At 42.8% G+C, this 20,797-nt stretch overlaps 1 protein-coding gene across 1 annotated transcript in view; it reads right to left on the reverse strand.

Moving 5' to 3' along the window:
• Positions 1 to 8,513: 8,513 nt before the first annotated feature.
• Positions 8,514 to 20,797, reverse strand: part of grid2 (glutamate receptor, ionotropic, delta 2) — a 543,340-nt gene continuing 531,056 nt past the window's right edge. The window contains exons 15-16 of the mRNA XM_071907238.2: positions 20,399 to 20,639; positions 8,514 to 8,981 (exon numbers count right to left, since the gene is read on the reverse strand). Of these exons, the coding sequence (XP_071763339.1) occupies positions 8,514 to 8,981; positions 20,399 to 20,639 (709 nt within the window). The remainder of the gene's footprint in view (positions 8,982 to 20,398; positions 20,640 to 20,797) is intronic.

The raw sequence follows: 20,797 nt of genomic DNA on the forward strand, positions 1-20,797 counted from the left end.
AAGTCTCGGTAAGCCCGAGAGAGTGGTGATTATGGCCCCCCGAAGCCGACTGTTTATGATAATGTTACGATTTAAGGAGTGTTTAACGCGAGGGAGGTAAGGGGAACCTCCCACAGGACGCACGTGGGGGGATGGTGACGGTTTAGGTAAGGAGCGTGGACAGCGCGAGTGCGCAGCTATAGGACAGCACTCCTACCTGTCCGTGTGTCTGTCTTACATCCAGGCCCGAGAGAGAGAGAGAGAGAGAGAGAGAGAGAGAGAGAGAGAGAGAGAGAGAGAGAGGGGGGGGGGGGGGGGGGGGGGGGGGGGGGGGGAAGAGGGAGGAGGATGCTGGGGTTCTGTTCATTTGCCCGGTTTGCCAAATGGCCAAACTGTTGAAACAGTGTGTTTGAGTGTGTATCCCACTGGCAGCATTACAACTCGAGCAGTTTTGACTTGTTTTCGACTTTAGCAGCTTTACAGCCCAAAGTCCAACATCAAAGACTGTACCATCACACCTAAATCTGAATTTACAGTGTTAAGATTCACTGAGGCTATATCATCAGTGGAAAAAACGTAATGAAGGGCCTTGCTAATATCAACTCCCCGAAAAAATAAATGGGGCAATATCTCAATAGAGTCAATGTAGATATAGATTCAGAAAATAGCTGTTTTTTGTTTTTTTTATCCCCAAACAGCGCCAACAAAGCATCCAAGAGGCTATTCTGTTACACCGTAGGAATTTGGAGAGTTGGGAGAAAAGCTTGCCCAAAAAAAAAGTTTGAGCTGAAAAAAAAAAAAAGTTTGACCAAAAAACTTTGCGGCTCCTGGGGCTCGCGCGCTCATTGTCAATTCATTCATTCTCTTCCACTCTGTGAATGCTAAGACCATCTCCAGTTTCCATTTTTCTTTTGTACCGGGTCTAAAACCTTTTGATCCGGCTCACGGAACGCCCTGTCGGTAAAAAGGGCTTCACAGGGAACGGAAATATGAGCAGGGGGCTCGCGCTCAGCAGTGTTTCCATACTGACACGAGCTGTATGTGGCGCGCGGTTGCAAGTGAAGAGAATTGAGGAGAAAGTACAGAGAGAGAGAGAGAGAGAGAGAGAGAGAGAGAGAGAGAGAGAGAGAGAGAGAGAGAGAGAGAAGACACACACACACACACACACACACACACACACACACACACACACACACATACACGCACAAAGAGCCTATTTCTCAACTGTTCTCACTTTGGTTTATATTTTTTAATAATGACAAATATTAGGCTAACTAAAAAAAAACAAACAAACAAAAAAACAAAACAAAAAAACAGCTGTGAAACCAAATTTAAAATAAAGATTGTATAGAGGCAGGAAAAATAACTTTTGTACAAATTATAATTAGCAAACCGCCTGCAGTCTACTGATCAAAGCAACAATGCTTACTGAGATGCAAAATTCAGGCCTAACCTGGCAATTGACGCACAAAGGGCTAATTGCTGGGGGAAACTGGCTACTTCACCTAATTGCCACGATCGATCTATGATAAGAAGGGCATAATCATATGTTAAATAGCCCTACTGTAAGAAGCCTAATGAAAAGCTTACCTGTATATAGACAGATATGGGATATAGGCCTGTTGCCCAGCAACTTGACGATAATCTAATCGCCAGTTATTAATAACAATGACATTTTATAGGCAGCATAAGATATTAATAAACATCATAACCCTAACACGTGTATTAAAATTAAAATTAAGACACGCACAAAAAAAACCCCACAAAAAGTTGAATGTTAGGTCCTTATCAGAAAACACTACCAGACCCACTTTAGCGTCCGTCCAGTGCAGCCGGATGGGGAAAAAAATCCCACAATTTCAGAGATAAACCGACATCAATCTTTTCTATTTTTTATTCATGTATTCATCACAGGGACGTCTTGCGGGCTAGAGGTCTGGCGCCTAGCGTTCGCCCCCTCTTCCCACCTACAAGCCCCCCATCCAACGGGCCAGGCCGGGCTCCTGAAGCTACCGACAGGTTGGATATTGTAGCTGGCGATTATTAAAGTGTCGCGGCCACAATGGAGACTCTATGTTCCATTGGTCACGCCTAGGGGGCTCCTCGAGAGAGGGGGGCTTCCATTCCAATGCGCGAGAGGAGTCTGCGTGCTGCCGCTCCTCATTCCCGTCTCCCGGGAAACCGGGGAGCGACGCGCACGAGACTGGAGCGAGTGGAGTTTGTTCCAGGGGTTCCCAAACTTTACCACAGCCTACCTTAACCGAAACAAATCCAAATCTGAGCATGTATTTAGTGGAGAGAAAAAAATCAAACATAACATATCAGAAATATTTGGAAGCCAAGTGAGAATTCAGGAACAACGTTCTCTCTAAACTGCGTGTGTCTCTGCAAGACACTATGGTGACCTATACGTCTAATTTATCACACTGACCAAAAAATAATATCTTAGTCATCAGTCATTGCTCCACTTGTCCCCAACATTTGGTAGAAGCTGGTTTCGAAGTTTTGGTATCGGATGATATCGGATGCAGTCTACCGTTATATTTTCAGAAAATCATCAATTCATCTTTTTTCCTTAAAATACCCTTCCCTTATATATAGGCCTATATAATATTATAGCATATATATCAGTCTGATACTACTTAAAAAAGATTTATGTCAGCCTAAAATGGCTGGTAAACTAAACTGTCCAGCAAAAAAAATGTGGTTAAAATGAGTTTAGATGGGTTTACCCTCCACTATAATCATATGTGGCAGAGTGCTGGTAGTGATGATTTAAATGTGGGCACAAACTACTGCAAACTTTCCTCTGGCTTGTGCGTAAAAAGTAGGACAATTCAAGCTGGATGTCAAGTTCTTCCTCAGTTGTATCCTGCGGAATTCAAAGCTAATGTACCATCTAATTTCTGCAGAATTAATTTCCCCATGGGCATGTCCATTACTTTTCATTATAGGCTATGTCTGTCATTCATCTTGCCCAATCATGAAGCATGCAGTGAGAGAAAGAGTGAAAGAGACAGAGACAGACGGAGGAGGTCTCATGCATGAAAGAGCTAAACAGTGCCGCTCTCTGGTTCAAAATGGCAACTACAACGTACTGCTCCACTGAACGATCACAGCCCTCTGTGTCAGCAGCTTGTCATCTATATCCAGCTGTTAACAGCAGCACACAGGCCTTTGAAGTAATATTTGAAGTGAACCACACAATAGCTTAGCTCATGCTTGAACTTAAATTCTAGTCTACTTATAGAATCATCTTAGTTCATTAAACCCTAGTGGCCAAATACTACAAGAAATGTGATGGTGGGCATCTATGTTGCCTTTTCCCCTCACTTTTCCCATAAAATATGTTTGTTTACAACGTTGATTCATCTAATAATTTGTGACTCCATGGGGGATGCCGTCCTTCATCATCCACTCTGAAATTACACCCTGCCTGCACCAATCGATTTCATATTGTTCGGCTATATTGTTTGTTCTGCATCAGCTGGCTCTTTGAAGTCTTAAAAGCGAAGATCACACTGTGACATGCTCGAGCTAACCTTGAACAATGATCTATAAATCAATAATTTGCTTCTTCTCTCCATGGAAATGGCACTGCGTCTTACCAGCGTGTCTCCTAAAGCTTAGTTTCTTAATTAAGCTATGACTCAGCAGGCTGCTGGCGTATATTAAGTTCTCGCAGTCAGATATTAAGCACCTAGAATTATGAAAAAGATGAAGCTGTTTGGTGTATGGAGACATGACTTTCAATCAGACTTCCTTTTAACTATCTCGGGCAATGTAATTGAATGATAACACAAGATTGCATTTTCCTTGATCATGACAACTCAGAAGTCAAAACAGACAACATAAAAGGAAAATGTCTACTTTTGCAGAATTTATGAAGAATGACAACATAAAGATCATTTTGGAAGAATTATCCTGTAAAGAAAGGCTTCTGGCCATCCTTGCAACATTGCCTCTTCAGGTATTTCCAGTCAGTACCTCTCTGACATCACATAATATGCAAATCTGTTATGTGACAAATCCTGTGTGGCCTGATAGTGAATACTGCCATATCTATGAGATAAAGAGGGGCAGTTACAGCAACTTTCCTCATTTGCACACTTAAAACATAAAACTGGCAGACATTATAAGCACACTGTCATGGTGGTGTGGGCTTGAGGATCTCCTCTGTTGCACATTAGTAAAACAACATATCAACATATTTGCCAATGCTAATCAGCAAATATTAAAGCATGCAATGAGAGAGAGAACTAGAGCCAGTCAGATGTGATACTGGCACAACTACTTACCAATGAGTTGACCCAGATATGATTGATTAATCGGTACATAATCTTGCATCTTCCACATCGAATGGTCTGCCAACATCATTAGTGTGGGGAACCGTAGCTCTTTTACATTTGTTCTAACCTTGCGGTACTTGTAATTAATAGATGAAAGGTGCATGTGTAGCTTAGGAGGACAGCGGAGGCACAGGATGTGAGAAATGGCGTGTGTAATTAGGATGATTTGAGAAAGGAAATTAAAAGAAAGGAGTGGAAAAGGTAGAGATGTGTCACATAGATTGAAACTGAAGACTGTTTAGAGGAATTATACCATTTTTTGTTAATTACATGAGGTGCTGGAGGGAGTAAAGAGAAATTAGAGAGAAAGAGATGTTAAGTCTGTCAGGGATTTAAGAAGTAGTCATTGTGATTGTGCTTCATAATCAACAAAAGGAACATACTCTGAAATTTGCCATGATGGATCTACTTTTATCAAATAGTTGGTCATTGGTTTGGATACCTCTCCATATGCTGACAGTTTCAGGGAATTCAGAGACATATGGGAGACTAGGAGATTCCCAAAATAAATCTAGCATGGAGTGAAATCCCAATTTGAGGAGTTGTGTTGTTATTCTTTGAAGAAGAGTTGCCAGCATGAGTTTTCTTAGACCATGGCAGATCCTGATGCTATCCAATCACACAGAATCATGATACATAACAGTAAGTATGTGCTGGATTCACAATTTGTGGTGTGACTGGTTTGGTATGAGACCACATGTGATCTTTCCTCTTAGATGCTTCCGTTGTCAGGAGTATCGGCATGCTGCCCTCGTATGTAGGAGTGCTGTCCGTTGCAGTGAGTGCGGAGACGATGGATAAACTGTAAATGAGTGTAGCTTAGCAGAAGGAAATTATGACACAGGATCAGCACAGAAATGGAGGGTTATGGAGGCACAAGTCAAAAAAACGAGAGTAGGAACAAGAAGATCCTGTTCTGACTAACTTATTGTGAGACTTACTTTACCCTTAAGGCTAAAACATCCTATCTTACTGCCCAGACACAAATCAAATGATTCAATAGCAAATATTTATACTATCAGGTTTGAGATGCATACAAAATGTGACACAAAGGACTGTGAATTTAGGCAGCCATGAAATGATAATGATATGCTGTACATCATAGTCATAAAATCAGATTTCTGTGTGTAAATCTAGCCTAAGATGGCTGCCATGATATTTATGATATTGTTAATTGAATGATCTGAGTCCCAAGTGAATGCTTTTTCATATGCATGTGCATGGGACTCAGAAAACTTGACTAAACTACCTCTGCAGTGTTCACTGTAGCACCTTTCTCTGACAAATCTGTCTGTCTAGGTTAGCAAAGACAACAAATACCATCCCACTGTAGAAAACCTGTTTATTAGACAAATTATACACAGAAAGCTTTGCCACTTGTAACAGAGGCCCCAGTTTGTTCAGTTTTTGAATAATATGCAACACATACAACAAAATAGGCCTATATTAAATACTGTACATCATAAATTTTTGAAAATTATCAAGTAAATCCTGTACGTTCTATGTATGAAATTAAAAATGTTAACAGATAGCGCAAGAGCAAGTTTGTGCATGCTTTCTTTTTAATCAACTTGCCACTTTTTGTTATTTAGCCAGCAAATAATAAAATGAACTCAAGATGACATGAGAAAAGCAAAGAGTTTGTTTTTGTTTGTGTTTATGTGTTTGTGTTGACCATGGGCAGGACAGGGGAAAACCAAATGCAGTAATGAGACTGCTAAACTCAACACTAAAGCTCATAATGATATACTCTTTTCTTTTTGTTAAACAAAAATAGCATCAACATGTAAAATATACATTTTTTATAATGTCTCTCTCGTTTATACTAAATAAAACTTTTTAAATGTTTGTCTGTGTCCTATTTGTCATTCAATAGCCATACTGTAGCCTATTATAAGAAAAGAACGCCTAAGAATGCTTGCTTCAAAACACTGCGGCTTGACTGAGTTCTCTACGCACAACATTTTGCGGTTTTTAGTTCTTAAAGATAACAAACTCAAAACTTGTTCTAAACAACTAACATTATCAATTATTAATACAGTGTTAGTGAAAAAGGTTTGGTTCCTTTTTACCGCCCCTCCCCCTAGTTCCACAAAATATTCCTTTAATGCTCCTAGTGTACCGTTCCCCTTCCCCGCCCCAAAATGCACCTTAATGGTCTCGTTTTAATCAATTGGCACTTTAAAAAACAAGTTATATAAACAGTACCCTTAACATTACAGTTATGAAATAGAAGTGTATTTCGGACTCATCTCATAAAAAGGCAGCCATTGGGTTCTGATAAGACTCCAATGAGCTTAAAGGACGGCCGTCGACTCTTCATGACATTCCCATGACCCTAAAGCACAACCACTGGCTCGCTACTCTTAAACAGTTCCAATGGAGAGTGATATCTGGGGTATGACTGGAAGTTGGGAGGGTACAGCTAGCTAGTTGACATAAGGCCTGTACTAAAAATGCTGTTGCAATGGCTTCTCCGCAACCCGAATACGACTCCATCATCGCTTGACCTGATAAGAACTGAATGGTCAGTTAATGGACTTGAAAATGACATGACCTTACAGAATGAGCTTTTTTCTTTTAAACTTCTGGGCCATGGCAGCACTAAAATAAGGTAAAACAAACAATAACAAAAAATAAAAATAATAAAAAGTAAAACTTTGAATGACTTAATGATGCAAAACCAGAGACTACAGCACTCATTTAGCAGTTTTTCAAAGTTGGCTGAGAGAAAAAACAAGTAGACAGCTCAGAACAATGTTATTTTTTGTACTTCCTGACCAAAACACATTCCACGCATTAAAATCTATTTTTTTTTCAAAAACAAAAGTCAATAAAAGACATATAATAAGCATAAGCTTTTTGAAGTCCTTCAGCTTGTCTTTTATGTTTTTTTCTTTCACTTGTTTGTTGTATCATCCCTTTTTAACTATCCCTCTCAAAGTCTGATTAGAGGATCTCACCTTGCCTTGAAAAGCAGACAGCACAGTACAGGTGAGAAAAGAAAAGATCAGATCTACATACAATCACTTACAGGTCTGTGGGCACTGGTACAGTGCAGTGGGATTGACAAAGAGTCTTTAATGTGCATCAAAATGGTGAAAACAGTTTCAGGCTGATGCACCAAAATGGCGGATATACTTTAAGACCGATGCACCAAATTGGTGGTTCAACAGTATCAGATCGTTGCACTGTCATGGCATTTCAACAGTTTCCAGACCGATGCACCGCGACGGTGTCAGCATGTGTTCAGCTGTAAGTCTTAGGTCTAGTCAGGCCACCGTGTGGACACCATCTTGGGGATGATTTCACATTTGGAACCACAGGTATTGGTGAAACAACACCAGAGAGAGAAAACTGAGTATGATGGACTCCCATATAGTGAAAAGGCAGAGTAAGATTGAAGAAGTAGTAGAATCTTCCAATAACCACTGAGATGGTGCCTTTAGAGAACTAAAAGGAGCTGCTGTAAGTATTCCCAGGGCCAAGGACAAAACTATACGTTATGGGCCCTACATATGCCTTTAGAAAATAACTGCCCCATAATTGCTAATTTAGTACGAGCCCCTTGGGGTTGCCCTGGGCTCATGGCCCGGGACACCTCAGCATCATCCACCACTGGCAGCCCTGGAGCTCACAAGAATATAGAAGCGTTTCCTGTTGTTGCAGTAGTATAAACTAAACCCTCCAAGGCGGGGTTTAGACAGTAATAGGAGTCATGTCGTTACAGTACGTCTCCATTACATGAGGCAGCCCTCACGTCATAAAACAGAAACAATTAAAAAACAGATCCCCCTTCACACATATCCCCAAAATAATCCCCCAAACAACCACAAGAACAACAACAATAAAGCAAGGATTCAAGCCCACCCTCCCCTTCGCTCCCCTCCCTCCCCTTTCCCGCCTCACCAGCTGGTTTGCAGGAGGATAAGGAACGCCCCGGTAGACCTCCACCTCCTCCATCTCCTCCATGTACGAAACAAACGCCCCTCGACACACCCCCAGCAGAAACGGAAAACAAAAAGATTCCTATGTACATAGATCTCTATCCTCTGATTTTTTAGCTTAGCCATAGTGTATTTGTTTTACCACCCCATGGCCCACTCTGACCACCTCCCCTCTTCCTCCTCTTCCTCCTGCTCCTCCTCCTCCTCCTCCAGACTCAACCACCTCCTCAGCAGCTCCTCATATGGAGGTGCCCCTGTCTGGGTCGTTGCCGTATCCAAAGTTGGGTCCCGGACCTGTGGGCTGGTAAGGGATGGAGGACATTGTCTTAATGGGGCTGCGGAAAAAGCCACCGTTGGGGGCCCTCTGCCTGAAAGGGCCCACCCCGCCAGTCCGGTGGTCCTGGAGGACGCCCCCTCCCCCGCCGCCACCGCTCCCGAAACCAGCGGCAAACCCGGCGGCGGCTTTGGCAGAGAGGCTGCGGCTGAGGGTCTGGATCTGCTCGGGGATGAAGGTGGTGGTGGTGATGTGGGTGTTACGGAAATCGCTGATCTGCTCCAGCGCCTGGCGCGCGGCGGGCAGGGCATCCATGTCGAGGGGCGTTAAATCGATGGAAGAGGTGGAGAACTGCTTGTGGGGGCTTTCATCCTCGGTGCACAGGCTGTTAACCCGCCGGTGTAGGTGCTCCAGGTCGATCTCCTTATCGTCCTGCGGTTGGGGAGGGGCAGGGAAGGATAGGAGGGAGAAAAGGAGGAGGGAGATGGAGAATGGGAGAAGGGAGTGGAGGTTAAGGGGAAGGGAGAGCATGGAAAGGAGGAATGAATGAGTTGTGGGAGGAGGGCATGAAGGGAGGAGGTTGGGAAGGAAGGATGAGACGGGATGGGATGGGGGAAAAATTCAGGGGAGAGGTTTGGTGATGGGAGGAGGAGGGGCAGGATGAGAAGATGTAGGAAGGAAAGGATGAGAAGGAAGACGAGCAGGAGGAATATGTGACAGAGGAAAATTGGAGAAAGGAAGAAAAGGAGAGAAAGAAGGTAAAGGAAAAGGAGTGAGGGTAGTTCAAATTGTACAGGAATGGGGAAGTGGAGAGAACAGTGAAGGCGAGCAAAAAGGGAGGAAACGGAAACGGAGAACAGAGTACGTGCAGAGAGTAGATATTTTGCAAAGGAGGAAGAGGACAAGGAAGAAGGATGGGACGCATTTGTATTCAACATTAAGGATGACATCCATCCAGCCAGTATAAATGGATAATAAGGAAAAGAAGAGAGTGAGAGCAAGGAGGAGAGGGATTAGACAACGCAGAGGAGGAAAGGATGAAGGCAAGAGAGCACACGTATGGCAAAACAAAATTTTGGCACAGTGAAAGAGAAGAGATTCAAAGTGGAGTGATTGCGATAGTGAAGTGAGAAGTGAGAGTGAGAGTGAAGCGAAATGCAAGTAATGAGTGGATGGTGGCCACAGGGAAATGTGGGTGTGACAGAAAGCAGGACAGCAAGAGAGAAGAAGGGAAAGAAGGAGGGAAGGATAGAGAAGCACACTCTGAGCTGTGGTCAGGATATTTGGAGAAAGAAACATACGCACACACACACTTCTACCAGGTCTATAAGGGAGTGCAGCTCATCTGGAATACACACAGACAACACACCGCCATCATGCAGTGCGCTCTGCGATTCCAGTGTGCTAGGTCTACTGTCAAGCAAGCGTTACCATACATTATCCTATTGCACTATACATACAGCTTATATACTGGAAAGCAACTGGGGTTGTACTGCTGCTGTAGCCAAATAAACTATTACAATTGATCAACAATAATTTCTTTATCTTAAACATCTTTCTTGTTACCTATTGCATGAGCCATTATGCCAGAAAATTCACATTGAGATTGACATCTCTTTTTCAAGTGAAGTTTGCCCAGGCCGCATATGAAGCATCAATGCAGCCACTATGGCCTAATTATCAGCTATGGCAGACAGAAGAGGGGTTGGTACAATCATTGGTAATATTCAAACAATTTCTTAGCTCCAACTAAACACAAAATACATACGTTAACTTAAGCTTTAACTTAACTTACAGTATACTTTAACTGAAACTTATCATTATTACAAAGCATACCTTATACTGCTACATTCACATATAAATTGCTTATCCACATAGTCCTAAGGATGGTAACACTCAGTGAGAGGTGTCTCATGCTTGTACTGGATAGAGGAGGGTGGACGGTGGTGGAGGGGAGCTCACTTCGCAATGAATGATTGTGGGGTGAATTTACAGAGAGGAGAGGGCTTGGTGAACTGTGTTAGGGGGTGCTGGGGTGCTCAGAGTTTTGTAAATTCTTGACAGGCAACACCTCAGTTTTGTGTTGTCTACACACGCACACACACACACACACACACACGGCAGTGTGCTTCTCTAGTTTTTGGGGGTGAGTTAGGGGTTTTCTGAGGAGGTGTCTGGCTGGCGGGTGGGGGGTGGGGTCACATTATGGGGTTTACAGACACACAGTGCTCAACTCTTGGTGAGTAAAGATTATTTAGGGTTGAGGTTGGGGGTGGGGGTGGGGGTGGATGGGGGGGTCCCATTTTGGTGCTACAGATAGATCAAGACATTGCCGAGTGTTTAAGTCTGGGGGAGTTCGTAGAAATATATTTTGGGCACAGACAAATTGGGCTTTTGGAGAGAGGGGGGGTCACATCATTAGGGGTTTAGGCAGATCTACTGACCGTGTCCTTTGGGTCTGGGGGATCTGGAGGGGGCTCTGGCCCTACTGTATGTAGCTCAGGGGCAGAGGGGACCACCAGTGGCGCCCCCTGGTTGCCATCTAAGGAAGTGACAGCAGGAGGAAGAAGAGGACGGGGGGGCGCTGCTGTTTGCCGTGACATTATCATACACACACTAAACGTTTGGGGTAGAGAGAAGTGGAGAAGGGGATATCGAAGGGGAAGAGAGTTGGTATAAAAAGAAATGAAGGGAGGTGAAAGAGAAGAGTGCATCACAAAAGGTCAGTCTGCTGCCTGTGAGAGGAGCCTCATGGGTAACTACGAGGGGAGAGGGACCGAGGCAAGGAAAAGTGAAAGGCCTTTGTGGAAAAAGCGGAAGGAAAGACCTGACGACTGGTTTTGACATCTACTATGAAGGAAGACGTACTGTAATCTTCCATCATAAGGCCCACAGTAGCTAACTGTGCAGAAGATAATTTCTGAGACACAAATTAAGCCAACAGTGAGCTCAAATGATCAAAATCTGAACATATTTACATTAAAATTAAACAAATAAATCTAAAGAACTAAAATAAATGTATAGCTCTCATTTACTGTACAATGTGTTGTGAGTAAAGGCTTTGTTTTAGAAAATCAAGCCAAGTTTAGTTTAAAAAAAAATTGCTCAAAACGTTTTTGGCTTCATTTGTAGCATGTTTGTAGACATTTTGCAAAAATGTCTATGTTATGCTAAATAAATTCTTCATTGCAGGAATTTACCCACACATATAAGTCTTCAGAGCATGCAACTCTGACTGCTCACTCCAGTGTCTGCACATCAAAGATGATGCTCCACTTGCCTCTAGATAGAGAGACTGCACCCTCTAATGGCAGAAAGGCATCATTGCACACACACACTCAACTGGCAGCATGCCAGGTATATAAAAGTTTCAAAAAGAGGTACATCTGCTCTCAACCTACAGCACTGCTGTAAGATTACATTCCTGCGGCTTGATTTTCATCATTGCTCTTATTATATTGTCATTTATACATCATTGCATTACAATAGTAACTATCAACCAGTATTACTAACCAATGATCACATGGCTGATATATTTTTTATCTTCTATTGTATGTATAACCTTGGGGTGGGAGGTGAGGTGGTGAAGGTGGTCATTCTCATTTTGGGGGTGAGCTCAGAGGGGTTGGTGGGTTCGTAGGAGTGCTGCACAATCAGGGCGCAGGGGATGTCGCAGCATGCTGGGGGCTGGTAATGGGTGGCGGTGGGGGCGCTGGTGTTGGCGATGTTGGGGGTCTGGTGCTGGGCCTGACCCCCCAGGGCTAGGGGGTGCTCGTTGGGGCTGTGAGGGCACTGTACAGCAGCTTGCCTGGCAGATGGGCCATCTGCCTGTGTCTGGTGTGAGCGAATGTGTGATGTGCATATGCGTGTGTGTGTGTGTGTGTGAGCAAGAGGGACAGGAGGAGAGAGATAGAGAGTGAGAGAGAGAGAACGATGGGGAGGGGAGAGAGTTTAATATAAATATGTTTGTGTGTTTGTGTGCATGAGGTTTGTGTGTGAAGATTTAAAAAAAAAAAAAAAGACCATATAGACAGACAGACAGACAAATAGACAGACAAACGACAGACAGGCAGAGAGGAGGAATGAGCGACAGACAAGATCAGGCAGATGGAAGGATGGGAGGTGGAGGAGAAAGAGAAGTCGATTGGAGAGACAGACGGGTGGGGGGTGAGTGAGAAAAAAGACATGGCAGTCAGTCAGCACACACAGTTAGGCAGGTTGTTCTGTGTTGTGTCCTCAGAGAGACATTCACACAGTCATTATATACCTGGAAAGGGGAGATGTTTAAATGCCATTTTGTATTGCTCTCTCCCTCTCTCTCTCTCTCTCTCTCTCCCCCTCGCCCGCTACACCCCTCAACACAGAGTACTTATCTACAAAACAAAACAAAAAGGCAATATGAGAGCTTTGAGCCACAGTGACACAGATCATTTCATAGAGTTAGAGCGAGTAGAGTGGCCATTCCCATCCAAACCACTAACATGAAAAACCTGCCATTTTAGGTACCGAAGGAGTTAACCTTGATACACATGGAAGTGCCTGCTCTACTCGTGCTAAAGCTATATGGATTATATGAAATATCACACATGGTCAAAACCAGAGATGTTATCACTATGGAAGAGTTCTGACACTGACAGGTCAGTTGACTTTAGTTATTTCTTTTAACTATTTATTGACAGGCGATGTGACAGTAATATTCAGATTGATTCCAGTGACAGAACTCTTTCATACGAAGCTCTGGCAGAACATTTACGGGCCAGAAGAGTAAAGCAATATAGCCGTTCTGTTGTACAGTGCTTTGCTGTCATGGATGAAGTGAGCCTCAGACACTCATCTGGAAATAGTTCATCTCAGAAAAAAAAAAGAATCAAAATGTTCAATTGTCAAAATTTAGACCTGCTTCCAAACCAGCGTTAGGGGCAACTTGATCCATTTCTCATCAGATATATATTGTCATCACAGACATCACTCACCCAGGCAAAACCAAAATGAGTTCAGATGGTTTCAAGCACAGTGAAAGAATAGTAGAAGGACAACTAACTCCCACAAATGTGGATAATTCGTGTCAGTATGTGTCACCTAATAATAATGTATTCAGGACATAATAACACACATTCACTGTAGTCATAATTCATCTTACTGTGAAATGTGAAGTATCAGGTATTCCCCAAACAGCAGGGATGATTTGAAGGGAAATAGTTAATACACAGTTGCACATTCCCCTTGACCTTGTCTGCCTATACCATCCCCTTGTTAAATGTGACCAGTCAAAACAATTATGGTACAAACATCTTTGTAGGGGACCCACAAGCGGCAAAGTGCCACAACTCTATGCAAGCGTGTGTGCGTTGTGTGTGTGTGTGTCTGTGAGCGTGTATGTGTGTAAAAGCCCAGTGGAAAAACCCTGAAGCAAATTGTTTACATCGAAAAGCAGGTTCATAGATAACAATGTCAACCATTCCACAACACACAACACAGAACCGCAGCACAAGCACAAACACTGACAGCCCACAGTCGAAGCAGTTAACACAGCACCATGACATACAGTATGTATGTAAAGGCATGTACAGACATGTACAATATGTGATTATGTATGTTTTTAGTACGTATAAGAAAGACAGAGACACAAACACAGTTTAGTCGTATTATAGCTTGAACAGAGGGTTGCGTTGGGGGTTTAGATGTATGCACAAAGCGTGTGTGTGTGTGTGTGTGTGCGTGTTTTGGCCTTACTATTTGATGGATGAATGTAGTCATTCAACCATCATTCATGCCAGTATTGTTTGTGAATGTGTCATTGAGCATAAGACAAGCTGATTTTTAATTCTTGCTAGTAAGAGAGAGAACAAACGTGAGCTGAAAACCACCAGGGCATATGAAGAATGTAAAAAACAAACTGAACAAATGTATATCTTGCATTAATGGGTTTCATGATATGACGTATCTGACACAAAGTTTGAGCATTCGTTTTATTGACACAAGCCGGAAGTGACTGATAAGGCAAGCTATAATGACTTTTAAGGCAGTGATGACATGTATGCAATGCATGCAGGTGTGTGTGTGTGTGTGTGTGTGTGTGTGTGTGTGTGTTGTGTTTGTGTGTTAAGAGCGGCCAGACTGCAGTAGCTGTATGCTGTCTTCAGGGAAGAACAAGAGGGATGTGGGCTTTCTCTAATCATAAATGATTAGTAGTGTCGGCATAGTGTTGAACACATAATCCATGGGCCTTGCTCAACAAAACATCTGTGATTGGAGAAACCCAATTGATAATCCCAATGACATCACTGCACTCAACCTCCATCAATCATTTCGGCATTTCTGCTAGTGCTCTCTCAAGGCTGATCCACATGGGAGAGTTACATCAGACAGTATGCAAATTCAGTAGAATGGAAATTGTCATTTAATCTAAATATCATTTAAAAAGTTATATGTAACACTATGGTTCTCTCACCCTCCACATGCAGCATCATTCCTCTAATGTGTCACAGTGATGCATTGCACCAGGCCAAACTTCAACGATATCAAGAGTCATCATGACATTTCATGTGGGAGGTTGGGAGTCCAATTTAATAAATTCGATAATATCATATAACATTTTATAATTCACTGTGGCGCTGATATTAGCTTGCATTATGCACACAGACGGCTATAAGACTGATGGGACACAGTAACACACTGCATTGGAGTGCATTCCCATTTTACTCCTGGTGCCAACAAATCTTACCAAGCCCAGCTTTGCTAGGCCCACGCACACAGAGTAGGTCACATGCTTTCCCTTTTCACATGGAGTTTGCAGAAAGGCACTGTGTAGCACACTGCACACTTGGCCCAGTGCGACTCTCACTGTGACATTAAGAGGAAGGCTACAGAGTTCATTTCAGCTGACAGAGAGCAACACATGTAGTGGAGCTAATTATGAGCTTTAAAGTTGGCTTCACTTTATTAATTTAACTTTATGAGTTGGATAACATTAAACACACTAGACTCTCTCCACTGGCCATGACTTGGGCCAAATTGCACAAAGAGGTTGGGTTTTTCCCCAGTCGATAAAATGCAACATATCCAATTTATCTAATTAGCTGCTTTGAAGTTGACTTAAATTTGTCATGACGTGCTGCAGTGGGCCCGGCTTGACTGGCTCCTGTTCTAGCCAAAGTTACCACTCTTGGAGCTTGATGCCTGTTTGAAAACATTTTGCACAGGTAGTGGGTTCAGTTTTAGAAAGAGTGTTTTTACATACATTAGTTTAGGGGAAAAGTAGAGATAATAATGATTTACCTCTCAGCCAACCCTCTTGTTAAAGATTAAATACTTCACATATTGAAGTAGTATCAGTTTCAGAGTGCCGTGCCTTCATTAAGAAGACAAAGCTCAGTTGCTACTATGGTACTCTGATGCAGACAATGGCCTCTACGGACAATTGGTCAGTACTATGATCTGTCACCATGGGCAAAGCTTGAGCTAATCCAGTGGCAACCAGGTCAATACTTTGGCAGGGTGAATGTCAGGGGTCAACTATCAAAAACAAACATGGCTGACTGAGCCAACTTTGTGGTCACCATGGTAGCATAAAGGGGCTTCGTCCCTCAAAAACTCTCAATAACTCTTTAAACTAAAGGTGTACAAGATGGTTGGCAAATATGGAATATGTGGGAGCTAATGTACAGAATATATTATTTTTGTTTTTTGGTGAAGTGCTTCTTTAAGCTATACGCATTACATTTTCCATTTCCTGTGAAGAGGGATTTACACAAAACAATATATATATATATATATATATATATATAGTTCACTTCGGCAAAAATCAGGGTCATATCTCATTTAAATAATAAATGTATTTAACTTGGAAATATATAAAAAAACAATTGACATCTTACAAAAGTTCAAGCTTTACCTAAGCACCACAGTAAGCTTACATTTCTATGAAAGCATTATATGAAACGTAATTAATTGATTGCATACAAGTACATGCAATCATGCATACCTGGCTTCCAAATGAACAATAGTGATTTCCTTTTGCCATTGACTGCCTGCTGCCCTGATATGGAAAAACCTTGAACAAGATTTACAAAGAGAATCACGGACCATCCCCGTTAATCCCCCTGCTGTCCCAACTATTCACTACTGGGACCCAACTCCTGTGCTCAGTCAGGGGCTGATTCCACTGGCTGCTCTTAGAGGCTAATGAAGACTGCAGGGGTGTGTGTGTGTGTGTGTGTGTGTGTGTGTGTGCGTGTCGGAACTCAACTACACTGTGCTGAACATGATGTAGGGTTCAGCTGAGGTTTTCTCTTTGTGGCTGCTCAGTGGCAGACATGGCTACTGGTCTGAATAACAGATGAAAGCTGGCAACTGAGCAGGGGGGCTCAGGGTATGGGGTATATGGTGTGTGTGTGTGTGTGTGTGTGTGTGTGTGTGTACCAAACTGCACTGAGGAAAAAAGAAATCATTGATGCCTGATCAAAAGCAGTGTTTATTGCTGAACTAGAAGATGACACAGGCAGTCAGTTGGATGCCCATGTTGCTATAGGGCAGAATCTAGCGCTGTTCAGAAGACTTTACAAACTATGGGGTTGGGACCCAAAATGTGTCTCATGCCTACTTCTGGTGGGTCGCGAGAGGAGCGGTATGTTTTAACCCGCCCGGGTCCCAAGACGAAAGAGTTGGTTTCTTATTTTAGAGCGAGGCTGAAACATTTAACCACCTGGGCCCAAGAGATGTGATCTCTGTTTCAGACACTTAGGATCTTTGTCGGATCAGCAGGAGCATGGAGGGTAAATATTTTGAGATTGCTCTGTAAAGCCACACTTGTACTCATTTCATTTCCCTGAATAGAGCAATGAGATTTTAATCATCTCTATTGCTGTTATGAACAATATTCATAAAACGAGTGTTAAACGGGATCATCACTCAAGTCGCATTATTCCTATGGCCTAGGACAGCTGAATGATTTGTGAGTCAAAAAATAGAGACTCTCTGATCTGTAATATTATACCGATGTAAAGTCCACTAATGAACGGGACCCGTTGATTCATAGAATGTTTATCTTAACATTTTCATCCAAATCAGCTTCCAAACGAGAAGTGTTATTGGTCCTTAATCACGAAACGTACCCCGATCTGCCAGAAAATCATCCTGGGTACGGTCACAGTTATCTTCGCCATCTTTTCCAATTTATTCTTAATGGAACTTTAAATCAGCATGACACCACAGATTAGTGAGATGGGATGAGCTGCTCCTACTTGTTTCTGCTGGAGTCACTTGGAGATGTTCACTAATACAAACTGTCTTGTTCAGCTTTATGATCATCTTTCTTTTATCAAAACCCATTTTTGTAATACATTATAGTTCATTCAAACACCTCCCTTTTGTCTGCAAGCACTATATCTCTAAGGCCCGTAAGTTGAATGATAGGTTAGGAAACCATTCTGCATTAATTCTCTAAAGCCATTATCCACATCATCCACCTTTATCAAAGAACCTCTTCAGAGGGGAAAAAGCAATTGTCTGAAGCTAAAGTAATTTACCTGATGGCAAAACATTTTCTGCTAAAATTAATCTACGCTGCTTCATGCCTCAGTCTAATTTGTAACCAACACATAAATAATTAACTCTGAACCAAAAGTGCAAATATTATTTTCCACATAATTACATTTCTTTCAGTTCATCAGTGGCATGTTTTGCATACCATATTTGCTATGCTTTGCTGCAATTTCACAGTTTTGATTAAAGTTATTTACATGAACACTTTATCTCTCCATGTTTTAGTAAACACAGCAGTAGGCATGTGAGGTGACTCGGGGGATAGAGGGTGTGCTTGCTAACTAGAGGGAAGTTGGTTCAAATCCTTGTCAAATCCATGTCTGGATAAAACAACGCAGAGAGAAGACAGGTGCTGAATTAGAGAGGTGGCAACAATGGCTAGCTCTGGAGAATGGCTTGAGCTTGTGCAAGTACGATGGATTAATACAGATTGCAGGGTTCTTGCCAGGACAAGATGTTACAGGAGAAACTTTGATTGCCTCAAATGATTCCCCTGCTGAGGTGATCACCTGTAGATAAGCCGACTAGATATTTCACAGGGTGTTGTTGCTAATTTAAATGTCCATAACCATGTTTCATACTGTGAGTCAGTGTTTCTGTCTCTGTCTTGGTCAAGGCACGCTGTTCCAGTAGGCTCAGGTTGGTTTTGTATAGCTTTTAACATCGCCAGTGTCCTCTTATCTCTAAACTTTTCAAAAAATAACTGCATTTCACTCATTTTAAAGGATATCCTTGTCCACTGTAAATCAAAATAGTATTAATAAAAAAGGGACACTGACAGTATTTAGAAGAATATTGAATACATTGTAGGGCCAATAGAGTAACTACTATTTAAACAGTTTATGACGCAATAAATTTCAGATTAACGCTCCATTCAGTTTGGGCACATATGCTCATCAACTCATTCTAACTACTAGTAATGGCAGCTCAATGCAAGAGCTAGACGAGTGGTCAGGCTGCCCTCATATCAGTGCACTTTACTGCAGCCCACAGACCCCATTAACTCAAACATTACTACTATGACTTGTGCTCTGCCCTTGCAGATATTTTCCAGTGGATGTGCATCTCTATCTCTAATGTCTCTGAAGCTATCCGTGTCCAGATCTAAAATGTAATTGTGCTTCATCAGGGTGTCGAGAGAGATTGGCACTTTGTTTTTCAGTTTAAATACCAACCAGTACAGCACACAACCCTCTCAGTCCATCTGTCTCACTATCCAGTGTGTGTGTGTGTGTGTGTGTGTGTGTGTGTGTGTGTGTGTGTGTGTGTGTGTGTGTGTGTGCATCTGTGTGTGGCTGTGGCACCAGCCCCTAGAAACAAGTCATCCAAACCATCTAATATAACATCAGATTTTATATCTGATATCTTATTTGGCTTCAATATGACATGGCAGTCTTTTGGATCAAGTAATGAGGGCGGCGAAGGCATGAGCCAAAAATAAACACCCTCCTAACTGAAGTTAAGTTAAAAGATTTTGCAATTTGTTCTGCTTGATTCAGTTTTGAACAGGAAATCAATTTGCTTTTGGCAGTAGGTATATCTCTTAATAAAATCTCATAATATAAACAATTAGCATTAGTTGCAGACCGGTAAGCTTTTACAGGCTCTAGAGTGATAGATGGCAAAATTACCAGGGATCATGACTGTGCACGAGAAGAGGATTTGAATGAAGCGTTTCCTGGGCTGCTGAAACCATTCAGGTCCTGTTTGACCCCTCTTTCCCTTCCTCATACCCAGAGCCCACTGTGTACAAGACGATGCAAAAGACTTATGCCAATGAGATCACTGCAGGTCCAAAACCTCCGAGATCCTTCCTGACAGAATGTGCAGAAGCATTGTGGCAAATACAATTTCAGCCGGTACTATCAGCACAGTTTTTGCTGATGTTGCTTGGCAGCAAATTTAGTTCCGGGAAGTGGGATCACAGGAGGCTTAAAACATTTTCCAGATCCCATCAATGTTGCAGCTCTTTCAGATAGAGGGCTCTGCTCATACCTTTCTTCCTCGTGCTTTTGAGTTTTGAAGAATTGCCCTTTTTTTCACTGAAGTGTCCCTTGACTCTACACATCCTTCTCTCCTTGCCTCAGCTAGACCTGAAACTAAAAGTCCCACCCTTTCCATTCCATCACCCTCTATCCCCTCTCATTTTCATTTTTCTACACCTTGATCCCTCAAACCCCCTCTCACAACCTTGGAGAAGAGCCGGGATCCATTCCTCCCCAACCATCTCTCCCCCAACCCCCCCTACGCATCTCTCCTCAACTCGCCATCCTTCCCACCATCCATCCATCCCTCCGTCCCCCTACCTCCTTGGAGGGGACTCTGGATCCCTTCCTCCGTGTCCACCAGCTTTCCACCATGGCGATGAGGCAGGAGAGCACCACCCCGGCGGCCAGGACGCAGAACACGCCGGCGAAGCTGTGGATGTCCAGGGCGCTGCCGCGCTGCCGGGTCTGGACGGAGCTGTACAGGTCGCAGGGGCTGTCCCTCGGCCACCACTTCAGCTTCAGGATGTCCATGTCACCGTTCTGCTGAAGCTCCAAGATCCTAGGATGTAGGGTAGGACACACACACACGCACGTAAGCAAACGACCATGCACACGCACACACACACACACGTGCAAAATGTTAGCCTGTGTGTCAGTCAGTCAAAACATCTTGTGTGCTGTGAAATGGCACAATTTTCAAATCTCTGTTTTACTGCA

The sequence above is a fragment of the Centroberyx gerrardi genome, chromosome 8, assembly GCF_048128805.1.
Source record: "Centroberyx gerrardi isolate f3 chromosome 8, fCenGer3.hap1.cur.20231027, whole genome shotgun sequence".
Taxonomy (NCBI): Eukaryota; Metazoa; Chordata; class Actinopteri; order Beryciformes; family Berycidae; genus Centroberyx; species Centroberyx gerrardi.